This window comes from Taudactylus pleione, unplaced genomic scaffold (assembly GCF_031769625.1).
Source record: "Taudactylus pleione unplaced genomic scaffold, aTauple2 ptg000030l, whole genome shotgun sequence".
In the NCBI taxonomy this organism is placed as follows: domain Eukaryota; kingdom Metazoa; phylum Chordata; class Amphibia; order Anura; family Myobatrachidae; genus Taudactylus; species Taudactylus pleione.
Genome location: NW_028284432.1, coordinates 1961227 through 1980846, shown reverse-complemented (window position 1 = coordinate 1980846; position 19620 = coordinate 1961227). Strand labels below are relative to the sequence as shown.

Genomic DNA, 19620 nt, shown 5'->3' with positions numbered 1-19620 from the left:
TTAGTGTGTCGACCTTCAGTCCCTGTCGGCCTATTGCCTGTCTATCTTCCATTGTCTACCCAGACATTGTCTATCTAGACAATGTAGACCTAATGAACCACACCCACGCCACAATAGATGAAACCACAAATGGGACCATGGATGAAATAGTTTATGATGTCACAATTTGTAACATTTGTTGTACAACACCATGTCAACAATGACTTCTTCACTGCGTGACATCGCTAGTGACTTCAAAATGGGTGATACAACAATGGGTGAGATGCAAACAGTTAACATTACTTGATGACATAACATAGTTGACATTACTGATTACATAATTGGTGACATCAGCAGTAAAGGAATGAATGGAATAAACTGTGTACACACAATGGAAGACATAATAGATACTATATTGTTTGACATTGATGAAATCTATATAGTTTACATCATTGGCTTCAAAATGGGTGTCAACCTCAATGGTGGCATCACCGGGAACTTTTAAGAACGGGATATCACTGATAACATCTAAAAGAGTGACTTTCCAGATGGCAAAAGGATAAGTCATTGATACTAGTGGATGATAATAAGTGTCATAGATTTCACAATGGACAACATCATTAAGGACATCACAATATGATATCTTAGTGCAGTGGTTCCCAAACTACTCGCAAGGCACCCTTCAGTCCAGGTTTTAAGGATATTCTTCATACACAGGTGTCTTAATTAGTACAGCAGTCAGTTTGATTATGCCATCTGTGCACAAGTATGGGTATCCTTAAAACCTGGAGCCTTGAGGACCGAGTTTGTCATGATATTACTATAGTAGGGATAATTGATGATAACAGTGAATGGTATCAAAATAGGTGACTTCATTGATGACATTATAGTGAGTACCATCATTATAGACCTAATAGATTTATTACCATTATAGCAATATAAACATTTTATTCCATTGCAATATGTAACATCATCAGGGCTTATGCACAGTTGAACATATGTATAAAATGTACAATTCCGTATGTTGTATGTGTACAATGTCTATGTATAACTCTGTATATTGATTCAGTCACACTGTGCACACACAAGGGATGTGGAGGGCGAGCACAGTGCAGGCGCAGTAAGGGTCTTCTGCACATAATTGTGGCACAATAATGGAATACGTGCAGTATCCCGGTGCAGGGGATTCCGGCGCTTTGAATCCCGGCACTGGCATCCCGAAGGTACAGTAAGTAGCAATGTTGGGGGGAGGGTTAGGGTTAGGCACTAGGGGGAGAGTTATGGTTTGGCACTAGGGGATGGATTATGGTTTGGCACTAGGGGGACGGTTAGGGTTAGGCACTAGGGGGAGAGTTAGGGTTAGGCACTAGGGGGAGAGTTAGGGTTAGGCACTAGGGGGAGAGTTAGGGTTAGGCACTAGGGGGAGGTTAGGGTTAGGCACTCGGGGGAGAGTTAGGGTTTGGCACTAGGGGGAGGGTTAGGGTTTGGCACTAGGGGGACAGGTTAGGGTTAGGCACTAGGGGGGAGAGTTAGGGTTAGGCACTAGGGGGAGAGTTAGGGTTAGGCACTAGGGGGAGAGTTAGGGTTAGGCACTCGGGGGAGAGTTAGGGTTTGGCACTAGGGGGAGGGTTAGGGTTTGGCACTAGGGGGACAGTTAGGGTTAGGCACTAGGGGGAGAGTTAGGGTTAGGCACTAGGGGGAGAGGGTTAGGTTTAGGCACTTGGGGAGAGGTTAGATTCAGGCATCGGGGAGGGAGGGTTAGGATACCTTCCCGACAGGTGTCAGTTTCCTAACCCTGTCGGGATTTTGACTGCCGCGATCCCGAGTGCTAGCATCCCGTACCCATCCCAACAATAAGATATAGAATCAGCTACAGATACCTGTCAGGTGGTTTATCTGATGCAAGTACTGTGCACAATGGCACAGGATTAGTGCTGATGATAATGAGGTGTTTATGTAAAGGAGATAAATATATAATTTGTTAATAGCGCGACGCCCCATACCACTCCCAGTCCCACACCATTCCCAACCCACTTTCAATCTCTCCCAATCCCAACCCACAAACTAACAAATAATAATAATAAATGATATGAATACCAACACTCATAGACTATAGTACATTGCTGTGAGTGTCATTGCTACAGTGTGGCTCTGTTGTACATTGCTGTGAGTGTCATTGCTACAGTATGGCTCTGTCTCTGTGGTACATTGCTGTTATAGTCATTGCTCTGGTTCTGTGGTACATTGCTATGACTGTCATTACTCTGGTTATGTGTGGTACATTGCTGTTCTTGTTATTGCTCTGGTTCTGTGGTACATTGCTGATGTTGCCATTGCTCTGGTTCTGTGGTTCATTGCTGTTATTGTCATTGTTACAGTATGGCTCTGTGGTGCATTGCTGTGATTGTCATTGCTCTGGTTCTGTGGTACATTGCTGTGGTTGTCTTTGCACTGGTTCTGTGGTATATTGCTGTTATTGTCATTGCTCTGGTTCTGTGGTGCATTGATGTTATTCTCATTGGTCTGTCTCTGTGGTCATTTCTGTGATTGTCATTGCTCTGGTTCTGTGGTACATTGCTATGACTGTCATTACTCTGGTTATGTGTGGTACATTGCTGTTCTTGTTATTGCTCTGGTTCTGTGGTACATTGCTGTTATTGTCATTGCTCTGGTTCTGTGGTGCATTGATGTTATTGTCATTGTTACAGTATGGCTCTGTGGTGCATTGCTGTGATTGTCATTGCTCTGGTTCTGTGGTACATTGCTGTGGTTGTCTTTGCACTGGTTCTGTGGTATATTGCTGTTATTGTCATTGCTCTGGTTCTGTGGTACATTGCTGTGGTTGTCTTTGCATTGGTTCTGTGGTGCATTGGTGTTATTGTCATTGGTCTGTCTCTGTGGTCATTTCTGTGATTGTCATTGCTCTGGTTCTGTGGTACATTGCTGTCATTGTCATTGCTCTGGTTCTGTGGTACATGGCTGTTATTGTCATTGCTACAGTATGGCTCTGTGGTATATTGCTGTTATTGTAATTGCTATTAGTAAATATGGGAGCCATTAAGGTTTTTTTGCCCATGTGACTGAATCCTGCAGACCCTGCACTTTCTTTCTGAATAGTCCTCGACTTTCTTCCACTCGCTGATTTTTATTTTATGACCTACTGATTATCCCAGTGAAATGTGTACAGGATATGTTCCCACAATCTGCTGCAGCATCTGTTACCTCGTGTTTAGCTGTAATGTGAAAATATTTTGCCTAACAATTAACGCAAGGCAGTATTACAGTTCGATCGTCCATGATCTGTTCCATGAATCATAGCAACTAGCATTTTATTTAAATTACGCAAATCATTATCCCGTGCGTGGTTTGTAATGAATGCTTTAGCCGTATCAAACCGCAGGGGAACATTTAAATCAACCACAGATCTATGAAAATTGTTGTTTATTTTTGTTTTTGTTTTCCAGTTCTGTTGCAGTTGGCCAGCGACACTCTGCCGAATGACATTACTTTGTCTGTTGCGTATCTGCTTGCTCTGCCACAAGTAAGTCTAGATGTTACTGTATGTTTTATTTACAGTGTACTTTAAATTTGGTACATGTTCTACTTGAGATTTAGAGATGGATGCTATTGCAGCGGCGGTAATATGCAAATGCTAGTTTCAGCCTTCCCCTTGTGTACAAGCGATTGCCGGAGAGTGCAAGCCTTGAGATGCCCGCTTTGAATGCCCGTGGACGGTGCAACTTCACTGGTTGGCCCAAACACTCCACCATCAGTGCACCATCAAGTTAACCATTGACCCTTGCACTACCGATGGCAGGCGCGGTGTCTCCGTCTAAACTCTGGCTAAACATAGCCGCAGCGGCTCTGCAACTGCCAACGCAGCCGGTTGCAGAGACATGTCCACAACTTCCATAACTCACCCCCGCAACATACTTTTTTTTTGTTTGCTCACTTCAGCTCACCAGCCAAGAATGCCCGTGCTTTAGCCTTGTAGCTCCTGATGCCTGATATCCCTTACTCAACATCGCATTGGTACGTAGACTCAGGGTAACGTGTGCGTTGTGGTGGTTTTCAGAATATTTTGTACATGCGCAGTAGCAAATAATCGCACAACTCCACCAACATCGGCTTTGTGTTAACTTTTTGTCCACCTATGAAACGGCCTCTATGAAATAAACTACATAAATTGCATAAATTAAATAAACTACACAACTTTAGACACATTATATTGGAAAGAAATAAGCCCCCAACAAATCCACCCAAACGCCATCTTAGTCTAGAAACGCACAATTTTTTTTGCAAACTTCAGCCCCTTTTCTAGATCCATAAATTAGGATTATCCAGCCACAATTGGGACAATTGGGAGTTATGACACAACAATGTTACTTTCTTTTGTAATCACGTTGGTAAGAATAGTTCTCACAAGGCTCCTAGTGCACAAGGGGTTTTTATCAGGGAATATTTACACCAGCTACATGAACACTGTTGTGACTGGCTGTTGTCAGCTGAACCAATATTTATGGCAATGCAACCTACAGAAGTGAACAGTTCTCAGAACAGTTTCCTCCACTGTATGTGACAAATACTTTTCCTTATTACTATTGGGCTCGTTATAAATATTTTTTTTTTTTTAGTAATGGGCTCGATGTGATATTCAATAAATGTGTGCACTTATACATTCTGCATATGGTGTTGGTTCCCGGAAGCCCGCTCCTTTTGTTTTGGGAAGCACTGGGTTGTGAAGACTGATCTCATCAATTTAGTCTGCATGTGCCAGCCTGCTTCATGTACGCGCCTGAACCGGGCTCACGCATGTACATGAACGGGTCAGACCCAGCAGTGTAAAGTTATGCTATTGCTATTTAACTATGTAACTGCAGGTGTTAGGGATCACAGGGACTGCTGCTTTTCATATTTAAAGCGCTCTGAGCTGGATACTTAATTATCCAGCTCGGGCACCCGATAATGAATAGGCTCCTGGGTAAATTCAGAAAAATATATTGGTACCATCCATTCACTCAACTTAAACTCTTACACAGTGGTGATAAAACGTTTGTGAAGCATTTAGAATATTTTCAAATTGAGCATATACTGTACGTGACCTTAAATATACACAGAGGGTTAGGCACTGGAGGGCAATCCGAGCGCCAGCATCCCGTATCCAACCCCTTCATTTAGAGACCACACCCCTTTTTCAGATGCGCGTGCACCTCGTGCCCTTCAGTGAGAGCCGTCATGCCCCCACTAGAGTTAACACTACTATGCTGTGTTCTGGTTGGGCATTTGGATAATTCTTGTCACATTACAGTATATATTCCCATTTTAAACGTGTCAGGCCATTTGCTAGATATATTAGCGTTTGAGCTTGGGGGCCTATTATGAGGTTACAGGATTGCCTTGATTCTACTGACTGCGAACTGTTCACAAAAGATATTCATGTTGATACTTTTTCATCCACTTTTTTACTCTATATAAATTACTGTATAATAGGTTTCGGGGGTTCCCAATAGAGAAGCCATGGATTAATAGCCAAGTCCGCTCCCTGTTGGCATTAGGAGATAAAGTATTTACACTAAGGAACATTGATGCTGAATAAAGAGATTTTGCAAACCAAAAAGTTTTATTCAAAGAAAATTAAAAACCATTTCAATAAATGTAATAACGAGTCACAGAATGTGGCAAGGATTATAAAATCAAAAAATCTTGCCTAATCGGGGTGGATTCTTCTTTTGTGTTGGAGCTACATTAACACTTTGCTAGGTCTGATAAGGGAGGACAGTACACCAGCCGTAAAAAGTGTAACTTTGCCAGCATACATGTCATATTGGTCCGGTGCAATAGGATTAATGCCGGAAAGGCTCTGAGCCTTGATATTATTCTGGAAGGGAGAGTGCGCGCCGCAGCTAGCGGGAGTTTTTACTAATCGTTTTCATTTATCCTCGGCCCAGTGTATTATTCCCAAGTGTTTTAAAGCTACACTGAATGGACCTGTAGCGAAAAATACAGATGTGTCCTTACACATCTATGCTGCAGTCACACCCCTCACGGCGCACCAGGTCCCGTGAGACCCTGCTAGCGCCGGATGACCTTTTGATGTCTTTTATTTGCCTAAAATGCATCTAAGTCGCAATTAAAAGCAGACTGTGCTGATAAATGTGATATGCAACACATGTATATCTGTGTGCGACTGAGCCCCTGAATTTGTATAGGAAGCGCTGCAATGTGGCGGCCGCAGCTTTTTTAATTCCAAGTTCCATCGTGGTTCACATACAGGCTCAGTTGCACACAGATAGACAAGTATCACATTAATCAGTAGCGTTGCACAGGACCTGGCAGCTCACCCACGCTAGGCAAGTTGTGCTGTGTGGGGTATTGAGGCTAGATGTAGGAGGACACATCTGTACATAGGTTTTTTACCTTAAATGACTATTGCCTTATAGTGCTCACTTCACTAGTCCTGAAATGCTTTGATAGACTGGTTTTAAGATGCTTTAAGAAAGGTTTACAAGCTGCAGGGCTTTTTCTAGGGTCCGAGGCTCCCAGTGTGAGCAGTCAAAATGAGCCCCCTCCCAAGAAGCAGTAATATTGCGGAGTAGGTGTGGCCTCATTGTGAGGGGGTGTGGTATCACAGTAAGGGGCGTGGTCTCAAAAGACTTCAGAATGTCAGCCGCTATGACTACTGCGCCCAGGGGTGGCTAACCTGTCAGAGGCAAAGCGCTGAAAAATATATGTAGCTGACAGCATGCTCAAAAAATGGGGTGTGGCCTAGGTGTCACAAGCCCAGGCCGCGTTTGTGTGTGCACGCCTTTGGTGTGACATTTGCAGGAGTATGACCTTGTATCACACCCGTTTTTGATCACATTGGGGGCGAGCCCACCACACTGAAAATACAAGCCAGATCCACAAAAAATACACTGAAATAAGCCAGGTCCACATAAAATACATGTCCACATGAAAAGGCCACTTCAGGATTACACTGCAACAAACCACTTCCACATAAAATATATTGGAAAAGCCAGAGGCACATAAACTACGTTTTAAAACCACATCCACCTCAAATACATTATTAAATCCAGAACCACATAAAATACATTTTGAAATGCAGAACCACATAAAACACACTGAAACAACAAGATTCACATAATATACATTTCATTCCAGCCCCCTCCCTTAACATTCCAGCCCGACAGGTCTTAGGCTTCCCCCCCACTAGCTCTCAGGCAAAAGTGCCCATTATACAGTGCCCCCTGTAGTTGTCCCCATATGCAGTGTCCTCTGTATTTGTGCCCCTTATGCAGTGCCCCCTGTATTTATGCCCCTTATGCAGTGCCCACAGTGGTACTTATGCAGAGCCCACAGTAGTGGTGCCCTTTGTGCAGTACATCCAGTAGTAATGACCCCTGTAGTCATGCCCTCAATAGTAATGCCCCTTGTATAAATTCCCCCAATAGTAATGGTCCCTGTAGTAGTGCCCCAGTAGTAGTGTCCCCAGTTGTATTGCCCCCAATAGTAATGCCCCCTGCAGTAGTGTCCCCTGTATAAATTCCCCAGTATTATTGCCCCCTCTGTAGTAGTGCCCAAATTAGTAGTGCCCCCAGTAGTAGTGCTCCTGTGCCCTGAGTAATGCCCCCTGTAGAAGTGTCCCCCGAGTAATGTCTCCAGTAGTAGTGCCTCCCCTTGTAGAAGTGCCCCTCCTTGTAATATCCCTAATAGTAGTGCCCAGGTGCCCCCAGTAGTAGTGTCTCCCTGAGTAGAAGTGCCCCCAGAGTAATGTCCCCAGTGGTAGTGCCTCCCCCAGTAGAAGTGCCCACAGAGTAATGTCCCCAGTAGAAGTGCCCCTCTTGTAATACCCCTAGTAGTAGTGCCCAGGTGCCCCCAGTAGTAGTGTCTCCCCCAGTAGAAGTTCCCCCAGAGTAATGTACCCAGTAGTAGTGCCCTGGTGCCCCCCGTGGTAGTGCCTCCCCCAGTAGAAGTGTCCCCAGTAGTAGTGCCTCCCCCAGTAGAAGTGTCCCCAGTAGTAGTGCCCCACCAAGTATTTTCCCTAGTAGTAAAGCCGCCTGCACAAAAAAAAATACCCTAATCCTTACCTTAAGCCCCGCTCCGGCGTCCGCTGCCGTCCGGTCCGCTCAGCTGCTTTTCTGCACTATGGAAAAGACGTCATGACGTCTCTCCCATAGCGCACACTGCGGGAGCCGGAAACCGGAGCTCCAGCCTCCGTCACTGGCTGCTCTGCGGGGAGGGAGCCGGGCGCCCGCTGGTAACTGAATCTCAGCAGGCGCCCGGAAGTTCACAGGCTGTTTCCACAGCCGGGGTCGGAGGCGGCGCGCCCCTAGAAACGGCCCTGACCAGCTGTCTTTAATCAGTATAAATTTGCCTATAGAGCAAACAGATCCACAGAGGATGCCATACTTTCTGTAAGTATAATGATTAGGGGGAGGGTTAGGTTTAGAGGTTAGGCACTAGGGAGAGGGTTATGCTATGGGGGTTTGGGGTTAGGCTGCAGGGGATGGGGTTTAGGTTAAGGCTGCGGGGGAATGGGTTAGAACATTTACCTAGTTGGTTCAGGATTCTGTCGGGATGCTGCTGTCTGTATTCTGACCACTGACATCCTGACCGCCGGAATCCTGTACCCAACCCCCTTTCTGTGCTCCATTCTGTCCCTAGTCACGTGGAGACTAAAGATACTGTAATTATGTTAGGTTATAATTTGTGAAGTTACAGATTCACATTATTATTCCTACATCATTGTTAGAACAATTGCAAAAATATAGGTTACAGTGTGCTTATATGTAACTGGCTTCTAGATGTTTTGATTGACTCGTGTTAAGCTGCATACACACGGTACGATCTGTACCAACAACGACTTGAAAGATATGTTTCAGTGAAGTCATCCTGCCACATCTCTGATCATGCAAAGTTGACAATATCGTGCAAGTTGGCCTGCAAATACGGACGATCATAGATATCGTTATCGTTCATGCGGGAACGCGCATCGTTGGTCGTTCACTGCATAAAATTGAACGATATGAATGATATATCGTTAAACGATATCGTTCATAGATATCGTACCGTGTGTACGCACCATTGGTCTGACAAATTGGGGAATTTTAAATGCTATGGAATTTTGCTGGGTTACTGGCACACCCCATAGGATGTTTTCTTTAGCCCTATATTATGTTCACTTTTCAACTGACTCACATGACTGACCCCTTAGTTCAAAATTGTGAAGATGCTACCATTCTAGGCTTGGTTAGTAATGAGTTGAGCATGTAGGAGTGAGACTTTATTACTTGCTCAATGGAGCAAGGAAAATCATTTGATCCTTAACACTAAAAAGACAAAAGAACTCATACAGATGTGCCCCTACTTAGCTGTGTTCCCAGCATGACACATATTTAATAGAGTGGTACGAGATGGTTTTCTCTGTTAATGACAGTACGTCGCGATGGTGTCACGCATTTTCGCACTGCTTCCGCTACTGATCTATATCTAATATAGCACGTTCCATTGCGAAAAATTTGCACAAAAGTAGCAAAAATTAAGCAGATGATCTTTCTACTTTTTTGCCAAATCTCTGCTACTCTTTTGCTGATTGTCGCTATTTTATGCATATATTCTCACTTTACCTACATATTTAATAACGTTATGTAGTGGAGAGTATGTTGACCAATTGTATTACAGTGTGGTAAGGGAATAGCTCACTTGCAGATCATACGTCACGTCGGGGGGGGGGCGATTCATTTGGTTTTTTATGTTGCGGTAATTAATGGGCGACCAATGTAGCATTTCTATTGTTTTGGGCGTCTATTCATTATCGCACTCTTCGTAGGTAATTAGACCAGGTTTAGCAGCGTAAAACGGGTAAAGTCCAGGTAAGGGTACCCAAACTCCTGAAATGGCAGCACCGGCGGCTATTCGTGCCCTAACGGAGCAACAATTGAAATGCTCCATTTGGCGCCTGTCACTACCAGCTACTGGCTAAAACAAATTAATCGACCCCCTGGCAGTCGTTAATTTGGACAAACTTGTTCTTGGTCGGAGATTACCTTCTATTGAAGGTATATAATTAAAGAAATATTAGGAAGGCAAATAGTACTATTAACGACTCCACTCACCCTAATCTTGCCACATTTTGCCATGTCAAATATGAGTGCTAGCTCATATACAACTAGGTAGAAAAGCCTTTTTGGTCTCTCCATCAGTTAGCTGAAGTTAATGCCAAATCAGAGCTCTTGATTTTAGCTATAATGCTAGTTTTTTTGTGAGTTTCTACAGGAATATTGGGAGAATAACAAGTTTTATTTTATTGTGCGTTTTATGTTTTTTTTTGTTTTGTTTTGTTTTTTACAGTGACAATAAAGTTGATTGATAGATTAAATATGTTAATGCTACAACAACCAGCAATAATGGCCATCAAAACTGATCACCAAAATTATACTAGTACAGAATGTTACTTGCCTGGGCGTTACCCCAGCGGCCCTTAGATGCTCTCTTCGCGCCTACCACGCCAGACCTTTTCTAAACAAATAGTGTGTTGTTGAAAGCCACTTCCCCATGAATGTCCCATTCACTTCAGTGGGACATTCACAGGAACACATACTTTGAAGCCAACTGGCATCAGGAGGGGCAAGGGGTGCATCGCTGGGCGCTTACTAATGAGCATACATAATTATTATATAACGTTTTGACTTCCAGCCATAGATTTTTAGAATGTTCTGCTTTTATTCTTTTTCCTCTGCTTTTATTTATGCATTTTGATTATTAGGTTCTAAATGAAATCCTAATGTGGAATACGGTCACAGTTCACTGTTATAGAGCATGAATATTCATTAGTAGTAAGATTTTCCGCTTGGTTTCCTGCGTAGGTAGAGTATATGATTCATATGTGTTTAAGTAAAAATAATATAATATAAATAGTCTCCGAAAAGCTGTGCAAAACACAGCAGCAGATGGGCAAAGGTGGCAAACGTTTATAAAATGTGATCGGTGATTTTCATGTAAATGGCGGTCTACCTTGCACTCGTACAGCGCCAACTCTGTCGTCCGCACACTATTCCATGCCTGTGTGGTGTAACAGTGATGATGCCAGCGTTCTGTAATGTATGCAGTTATAGCCCTTTTACTGTGCTGTTAAATCACATCTCTAAGTGAAATTGATAAGCAGCATAATTATTTAAAGATTATGTAAAAGAGGCATTAATTAGCTGAGCTTTGGTCTCTTGTAAACCATTACACAGTGCATCGCAACCACTCCACTGGCAAAGGGTTTAAATCAAAGGTTTGGGTCTTGTCTTTTGCCAAGTCAATTCTGTCTCTCTCATTTGTTTTCCGTAGGTGCTAGATGCCAACAAATGCTTTGAAAAGCAATCGCATTCAGCTCTGTCTCTCCAGCTGGCGGCTTATTACTACAGCCTGCAAATCTATGCCCATTTGGCACCATGCTTCAAGGACAAGTGCCATCCTCTCTACAGGGTAAGCTCACATAGCTGTCTCTTTCCTCTCCGTTTCCACAATGCAGGTGATCGGCTGAAAAGGCTTCGAACATAACTTATATGTAATTAAATAGCATATTCGTTATCGCGTCACTAAACACCTTGTCGCAAATTTCTAAATACGTTTATGCTGCTAAAATGTTATTAATATGAGTTGGGAGATTTGTTTTCACTTTTTACCATTTAGTTTAATATTTTAATACAAAATAATGTTTTATTTATTTATTTTTATACTAAAAATAAATGAAGAATACTTGGGACCCCAAATAACCATCAAGCCATAAACACCTCCCCTACTGTCATAGTCATGTAAAGTCAGACAGGTATATGAATCTGTTCTCATTCACTGGCCTATTTATCCATCATTGAGCCATGTGGAAATGGCTGTCCATGCATATTTATGTGTTTTGGCTATATAACTGCAGACGATAGCTAAGAAATCTCCTGCACTAGGCAAACTAGAGCAATTTAGTAAGCTCTGGAAATCTCATCCTCGGTAGCTAATGTCATCTGAAGATGACATATTAATGTATAGAGCCCATAGGCTACATGATCTCCGGAGAGGAAACTTTGCATCACCTCCACGGTCTGTGCACGTTCCAATAACGTTCATTCTCTGGCTGCTGCTCGAAACAGGAACTTTGGTGGAGCAAAGTCTGGCTGTCACGTGTTTTGGGTAGCCAATAAGAGAAATCCAAACTTGCGATAATTTGGCGATAAGATCCGAATAAAACCGAACCCACACATCTCTAATATTAATATATATGAAGAAAGGTTAAAAAAAAGACGTGCCTGATAGTGTAATATTATTAAATTAAGTGGCAACCGGTGCTCAAAATAAATGTGCGTACCAAAAAGAAAAACTTTAAAGCTTATCTGAATTCCAAAAGTACAGGGTTCACACTGGATGGGGTGGACAAGATGTTGTCAGCTGGATCACCTTAAGAGGAGCTCATTCAAACCCATGGGGGAGAGTAATGATATACTTAGTGTAGTATTCCCTTAAATGGGTAGTATAACAAAAATACTAATGGCTGCATACCAGATAATTCTGTATTCATAGCCTGTAGTACAGTATGTCTTTCCAAGTATATCCTAGTATCCCTTTTTCAGTACTTCTTAGAAATGTATGTGATGAGTACACATGGATTTCAAATTAGATACAAATGATCCCCCGTCAGTACATTTTAACACGGGTTTTATTTGGATACAACAGCATGGGGAAGACCATTTAGGAAACCTATAAACAGTAAAAATAGAAATGTGCTTATCTTTTAAGATGGTACCCAGTCCTCTTAGATATAGACTGGGTATCATCTTAATAGATAAGCACATTGCTATTTTTACTGTTTATAGGTTTCCTCCCATTCCCCTTCCTCATCTCTGTAGTAACGTATTACTCCCTCTCACCCCTGTAGTAACACATTCCCCTCTCTCACCTCTGTAGTAACACATTACCCCTACTCACCGTGTAGTAATGCATTCCCCTCCCATGTCTGTGTTGTAACACGTTCCTTTCTTTCACCCCGTAGTAATACATTTTACATTCCCAACCCTCTCCTGTGTAGTAACACATTTTCCTCTCTCACTTCTGTAGTAACACAATTCTTTCCCTCTCTACTCAAATAGAGGAGCTGCACCAACTGCCAGTGATGTTTGGCAGCACTTGGGATGACAGTTGGTGTTTGAATATGACCTGTGCGTCAGTCAGGACATTTGATTTTATATACTGTATAACTATTTAGATACAAGCTTATGTATCAGGTTTCAGCCAGGTAGACCTTAGATATTTACTATTTCCATCTCACCACTCCAGTAACACATTAATCCTTCACCTCAATAGTAATGAAATTGTAATGCATCACTGCTGTAGTAATACATTGGTCTCCCTCACCTCTGTAGTAACACATTACCCCTGCTCACCACTCCTGTTTTATCCTTTCCTTCACCCAGTAGTAACACATTTGACAGTCGCTTCCCTCACCTGTGCAATAACACATTTTCCTCTCTCACCTGTGTAGTAACACGTTTCGTTCCCTCACTATTCTAATAGGGGAGACTTACCAACTGCCAGTGATGTTTGGCAGTACTTGGGATTACAGTTGGTGTTTGAGTATGACCTGTCCTGCAGTCAGGATGAGACAGTCAGTCAGGACGTTGCACAGGGGGAGGAAACATTTTAGACCTTTTCACCCCCTTAGAAGTCGAATCTAAAAAAAAATCTATGCTTAGTGGGTGCCTACAACATGGAAAGAATATTCTCCCCGATTTTTTCATGTTTCTAAGTCCTGGAATTTGGTCTGGGTATTGATAAGTCAGTGAGTCAGGACATTTGATTATAGACAGATAGAGAGAGAGAGAGAGAGAGAGAGAGACAGAGATATAACCGGCACGCCACAAATAGCTTAGTTATACTTGGCCAGGTGCCCTCCAGAGTAAACCAAACTCCACTCTAAGGACTCAAAAAAGGAATAAACTACAAGCTTTATCAAGTTCTGTGTTTAACGTTTCAGTCTTGTGACTTTCATCAAGAACTTGATAAAAGTCGCAATACTGAAACTTTGAACACAGAACTTAACACAGCTTGTTATTCCTTGTTTGAGTCATTGGAGTGCTGCGGTGCATGATATATCCCGGGATTGTGTTGGACAATGCGCGGTTGAAGGGGCGGGCCAGCGTGGAGCTGTGCTACGTTACCTCTGTCACCACTTCACTCTGTGTATAGCAGGGGGTCCCAGGCAGCGTCTGAGTGAGTTTTGCAGGTGCTCAGCAGGGCCGTAGCTAGGGTGGTGCGGCTGGTGCCATCGCACAGGGCACCACAGGGCAGGGGGCGCTGTTTGGGCCTGTCCAATTTCTGTTTATTATCATTCTTGCTTGTACCTTCCTCTTATTTCATCCCCAGCATCTCCTGGCCTCTCTTATCTCTTCCCTGGCCCTTCCCCATGAGGCCATTCCCCTTTTTTGGGTGCATTATGTCCCTTTGAAAAATGAGGGGGACGCCAATGCTCTTTCTGGCACAGGGCATCAAAAAGTCTATTTACGGCTCTGCTGCCCGGCATAAAAAAAATACTAAACTGCGCATGCAATGATTATTACCGAAATTCCGAGATTGGAAGCTCCAATCCCAGGATTCAAAACCCACAAATTCGGTGTGTGTGTGTGTGTGTGTGTGTGTGTGTATATATATATATATATATATATATATATATATATATATATATATATATATTTATTATTCTTCTGGGAATAACGGATGTATGTTGTCTCCGCATTGTCCAACCATGCATACACGTGAAGATACTTGCTGATTTCCTGCACACTAATTAATATAAATCACAATGTAATAGTCGAAAGCCACAAACACCTCATATATCTAAAACTCTCGATAAAAAAAATAATATATGCATCCAGATATGTTAAATGACTAATAGAGACATTTATCGGGATGAGAAGAGCAAGGGCTAGAAATACATTTTATTTTACAATTGGGGCCATTTACAGTGGACTTTTCACCTACACACCCTGGGTAGTGGGTACATCCATTATTTGGGCTTAACCAGTATGTACAGTATTCCTGGGACATCACTGCGTCCATGCCTGACTAATAGTCATGCACTTTTTCCTAATGAATTGATAAGCTCCATGCTCAAGATTAATATTGCAGACCAGAAAATGGATGTATAGGTTCCAGGTCCATTATAAACGTTAATGAACTTGTCTTGTACCAATTCTGTCTTTATCTCATTACTAGTAGTTTAGCCACGTCCTGGATTAGACTTTTGAGGTTGCCTTAAGTTAAAAGTTATTAAGTAAAAATAATTTGCACAAGGTTCAGAAAAGAATTCACCGGGCTATATATGTTCTGTGTGCAATCCTTCATCCCCTGACAGCTGTGTTGGTATATAATTGTCTTACCTCTATCTTTTCTTCCATAATGAACTTCTCAGTTCAGAAGACCCATGAGATAACTTATAGCAAGAATAAATTATATAGGAAAATATATCACAAAGCCATTTTCCTAGCCTGGGTTTTTTTCTTCCCTGCAAGGACCATAAATTCTATCAGTGAAACTCTATTAGGTGACCTGTGGCAGGAGAACTTTAAATACAAATCCCAGTAATACACTTGTCTTCATCAAGCGCCATCTACACAGCCATCCTTTGTCTATAGATATTCAATTGTGGAACCGGCCGAGCCTGCTATGCTTGGGCAAGTAATTTCATTACCACTGGCAAAGTCAGCACCGCAGCCAGTGAAAGATTACTAGACTTGCCAAACCTATCAATAATTGACATGAATAAATGTAGCAATAAAGAGAGGTTGCACAGATAAGGTCGTTTACCAGGGTTATTCGGCCTTTTAAATACTTTCAGGGCAAGACTGCAAAGCAACATATTTTCTATTTGAAGGGTTATTCGCGGAAGACATTTTTTTTTTCAGCCCAGGACTATCTTCTCAGTATGCAGTCTGCTACTTGAAGATAAGCTACACATCGGCCGTGTCAATGCAAATAAATAGCGTCAGTAAGAGCAGGTGAAGACGGTGAGTTCAGTGGTTTTTAGCTACAACTTAAAAATAGGCATATTTTCTATTTATTACTACAGAGATACCTTTACAGCGGTCCAGAAGATCTTGTGAAATGTGCTCAATAGACATTCCTGGAGGTATATGTTTGGGCTGTGTGGCTTATATGAATGGTTTCGTTGTACATATGGTGCTTTCCAATCAATAACGTGATACGTTTCAAGCCTACAGTCGGTAAACATGAGAAAACATAACGTTTCAGAATGAGATCTGCATTACCTAAATGAAACAATAGTTGAATTGTCGTCGTGTTCAGTCTTCGTTTTAGTTATATAGGGTCTTGTACACTACAGTATTTAGACATGCCTAGATTTTGCCCTAAATTCTGGACGTTTCAGGAGAGCTGGTAAGAGCATTGTGGGATTGGCACAATTGTAAAAGTTTAACCCCTTTTACCATAATATTTGTCAGTCCGTTGCTAGGGATGGGATTTTTTGGCTGCCCATTATTAATAGACATTTGGAAAGGAGTGCGTCTTTTATAATCATCTGATTCAATCAACTTAATCATATAGCTGGCAGTTCACTATAACTGCAATTATCATATGTGCCTGTTGGTTGCTTCCTGCTGAATACATTGTTTATTATAGAATTAAGCCGCCCATACATGGTGCGATATGCACCTTGCGACGCGATGGGGGATCCAACGGCCGACATATCGGGCGGTCCCCACACACGGTGCAATCGGTGGCCGACCGCCCAATATGCCGGCAACCCCCACTCCTGCGCATAGCGCTTCATTGGATCGCACATCGCAACCCCAGATCAACTGAACCTGCAGGAAGATCTGGAGGTGCGATGTACGACCCCACAGCTGTGCGCACTATCTGATATATATAATGCCCACACATGGTACGATATAGCAGCGATATCGTACCAATCCATCAGATCGGCTGCTTTATCGCACCGTGTATGGGCACCTTAAGAAGGGAAAATGTATCAGAGCTTGGAGAGAGATCAAGTGGATAAAATATCAACCAATCAGCTTCTATCTGTCACTTTACAGGCTGTTTTTGAAAAATGACAGAAGCTGATTGGTTGGTACTTTCTTTCTCCACTTTATCTCTTTCCAAGGTTTCATACATCTCCCCCTAGGTATTTAAAAAAATGTGTATGTCCAGTCTTTGTCCGAAAAAAAAGACAAAATGTCAGCATGTGGCACCAGCTTAAAGGGGAACTATCAGGAAATGTAAAAATTATCAATAGAGTTATTATAGCAAAACAGTGAAGTGGTCACAATTTAATAACTGATATCAGAAAAAGAACAAAATCAGTGTATATATAACATCCTATACAGCTAGGGTTCTCAATTCCATTCCTTAAATACCACCAACAGGTCATGTTTTATGGATTTCTTTCATCATGCACAGGTGAGTTCATCTATATTGCAGGGTCAGTAATTCTCATCTGTTTACTCAGACAGAAATCCTGAGAACATGGCCTGTTGGGAAAACTTTAAGAGTCGAGAACCACTGCTAATACAGTACATACATTGAATGCCCTGTTGATGCCCAGTTACACCCATTTTACTTGCATGTGGAAATCTAACTGACTTCCGTGCTATCCTAAAAAGATCCCGCAGATCAGCAGAGATGTAACATGCCACGTTCCACCACGTGCAGTATATTGCAGATGTGCCCACTTTGCGTGCATGAGGCCCAATAATAGATATACAAGTTTGCGCTTTTATAGTGCTCAAACATTTCCAGTACATATTAGCAAAGGACATATTCAAGAAATAATGATCCGTAGATAATGCCTATTCGAATGGCCCAAGTATACTGTAACGACTTAACCTGCCCAATAAAAATATGTGTTCAACTAATAAAATGTTGATGTGGGAATGAAAAGTAAGAAATGAAATCATCTGAACTGAGAAGACTGTAAATGTGCAGGACTTCATTATAAAATACCATTTAAAAATGTAATTTATAGCAGCCATGTTCAGGGCATTGTAATCTAATTCCCGTCCCTTGTGCAATCACTACAACAGTCTTCTGTCCTAAAATTGAAAATTGAAAAACGAGAGCTGAATATTCGCTCTGGATTTTTGGCTATATATTTTATTGAGGACTAATTATTCCGTTATAAATCTAATTGTCTTCTTCAGTAATCCTTGCCTGTGCTGCACCATTACATAATACAGACTTCTAAAAATATATATATATTTCTAAATATTAATTAGATTCGTCTCTTAAGAGATGCTTTACTGCTTTTGCATTTTCATTTGCTCTGTATTCATTGTGGTTACTAGTCCAGAAACTGGGACCCACGTGTTAGAATGCCGGTATACTGTGTGGTAGTATCACCAGAGGTGGCACTGGTGAGCAGCAAATTCTGTGTGGGGCAGGGGAGATCCGCCCACTCAGACTAGAAAGGCATTGTGGGAAGATGCCTAATTGCTGCCTTGTGGATAGAGCTCAGGTGTGGGCTGATGTGTAGGCAGACCAGTCAGGCTGCTGTGGGAAACAATCTATGTGGGATTGTGGCAGCAGAGAGCCCAGTGAAGCTGAGCGAGCCATAGGGGGCCGGGAGGCCTGTGTCTGGACCTTGCAGAAGGCAAGGGGGGACCACAAACTCTCGGACTGTGTGACTTTGGAGCAGTAAAGCTGCAGGCTGAGGAATCCAGGGCCTATATCTGTATGATACAGGGAAGGCCACCAGGACTGTATTTGTGTAGCTGTGGCAGCCAAGCCAGGCTGGAGCCGGCGATAGACCTGCAGGAAGCAGGCAGAGACTTAGTTGGTAGACTAGCTGCACCACATTAGAGAGGGCTCAAGAAGTGAGCTAGACGCCCTAAACAGGGGCTAGGTTGTTTATTGTTTTCTGTTCCTTTGTGTTGTACCTGTTTTTCCCTGCTGGAAGTAAAGCACCATCTTCTTTATTTTACTTGAAAGCCGTGTGTGGACCCTCATTAAGCACCTCAACAGTGCACCAATCCACCCTCTGCCAAGCTAATTACCCCCAATATATCACAACTGGTATAATGATTGGCTGCATGAAGAAGTGCTGGGTGCATATGTATTTGAGAGTATAAAAAAAAAAAATCAAGGCATTATTGACTCAAAGAATGTTTGCCATCCAGATTTATTATACATTACTAGTTTTTGACTTGTTATTCGCTGGGTCACTAGCCAGTATGGCTGCCCTATAGCGTCATCCCCCCTGTGTCTTACCGGTCCCATCCCTCAATGTACTCTGAAGCCACATGCACCCCCTAGCCTCATGCCCCCCTCCCCTCTCTCCAGCCACAAGCCATACCCTGTGTCTGTCCAGCCTCACACCACCCCTCAATGTTTTCCCCAGCCTCAAGAGCCCACATGTTTCTCCAGCCTCAAGCTTATTCCCTGTGTCTCTCCAGTCTCAAGCTATCCCCTGTTCATGCCATCGCATGTTTCTATCCAGCTTCACACCATCCATCAATGTTCTCCCCAGCCTCAAGAACCCCTGCATTTTTCCAGCCTCAAGCTATCCCCTGTGTCTCTCCAGTCTCATGGTATCACACCTGTGTCTATCCAGCTTTCCCCTGTGTCTTCCCGGCCTCATACCATTACCTGTCTATCCAG

The 19620-nt window shown here is 42.7% G+C and overlaps 1 protein-coding gene across 4 annotated transcripts in view; it reads left to right on the top strand.

The window, feature by feature from the left end:
- Positions 1–19620, top strand: part of NBAS (NBAS subunit of NRZ tethering complex) — an 890452-nt gene that overhangs the window by 469196 nt on the left and 401636 nt on the right. For all 4 annotated transcript variants that reach the window (XM_088451840.1, XM_088451839.1, XM_088451841.1 and 1 more), the window contains 2 exons: positions 3444–3520; positions 11314–11451. In XM_088451840.1, coding sequence (XP_088307966.1) covers positions 3444–3520; positions 11314–11451 — 215 coding nt within the window. The remainder of the gene's footprint in view (positions 1–3443; positions 3521–11313; positions 11452–19620) is intronic.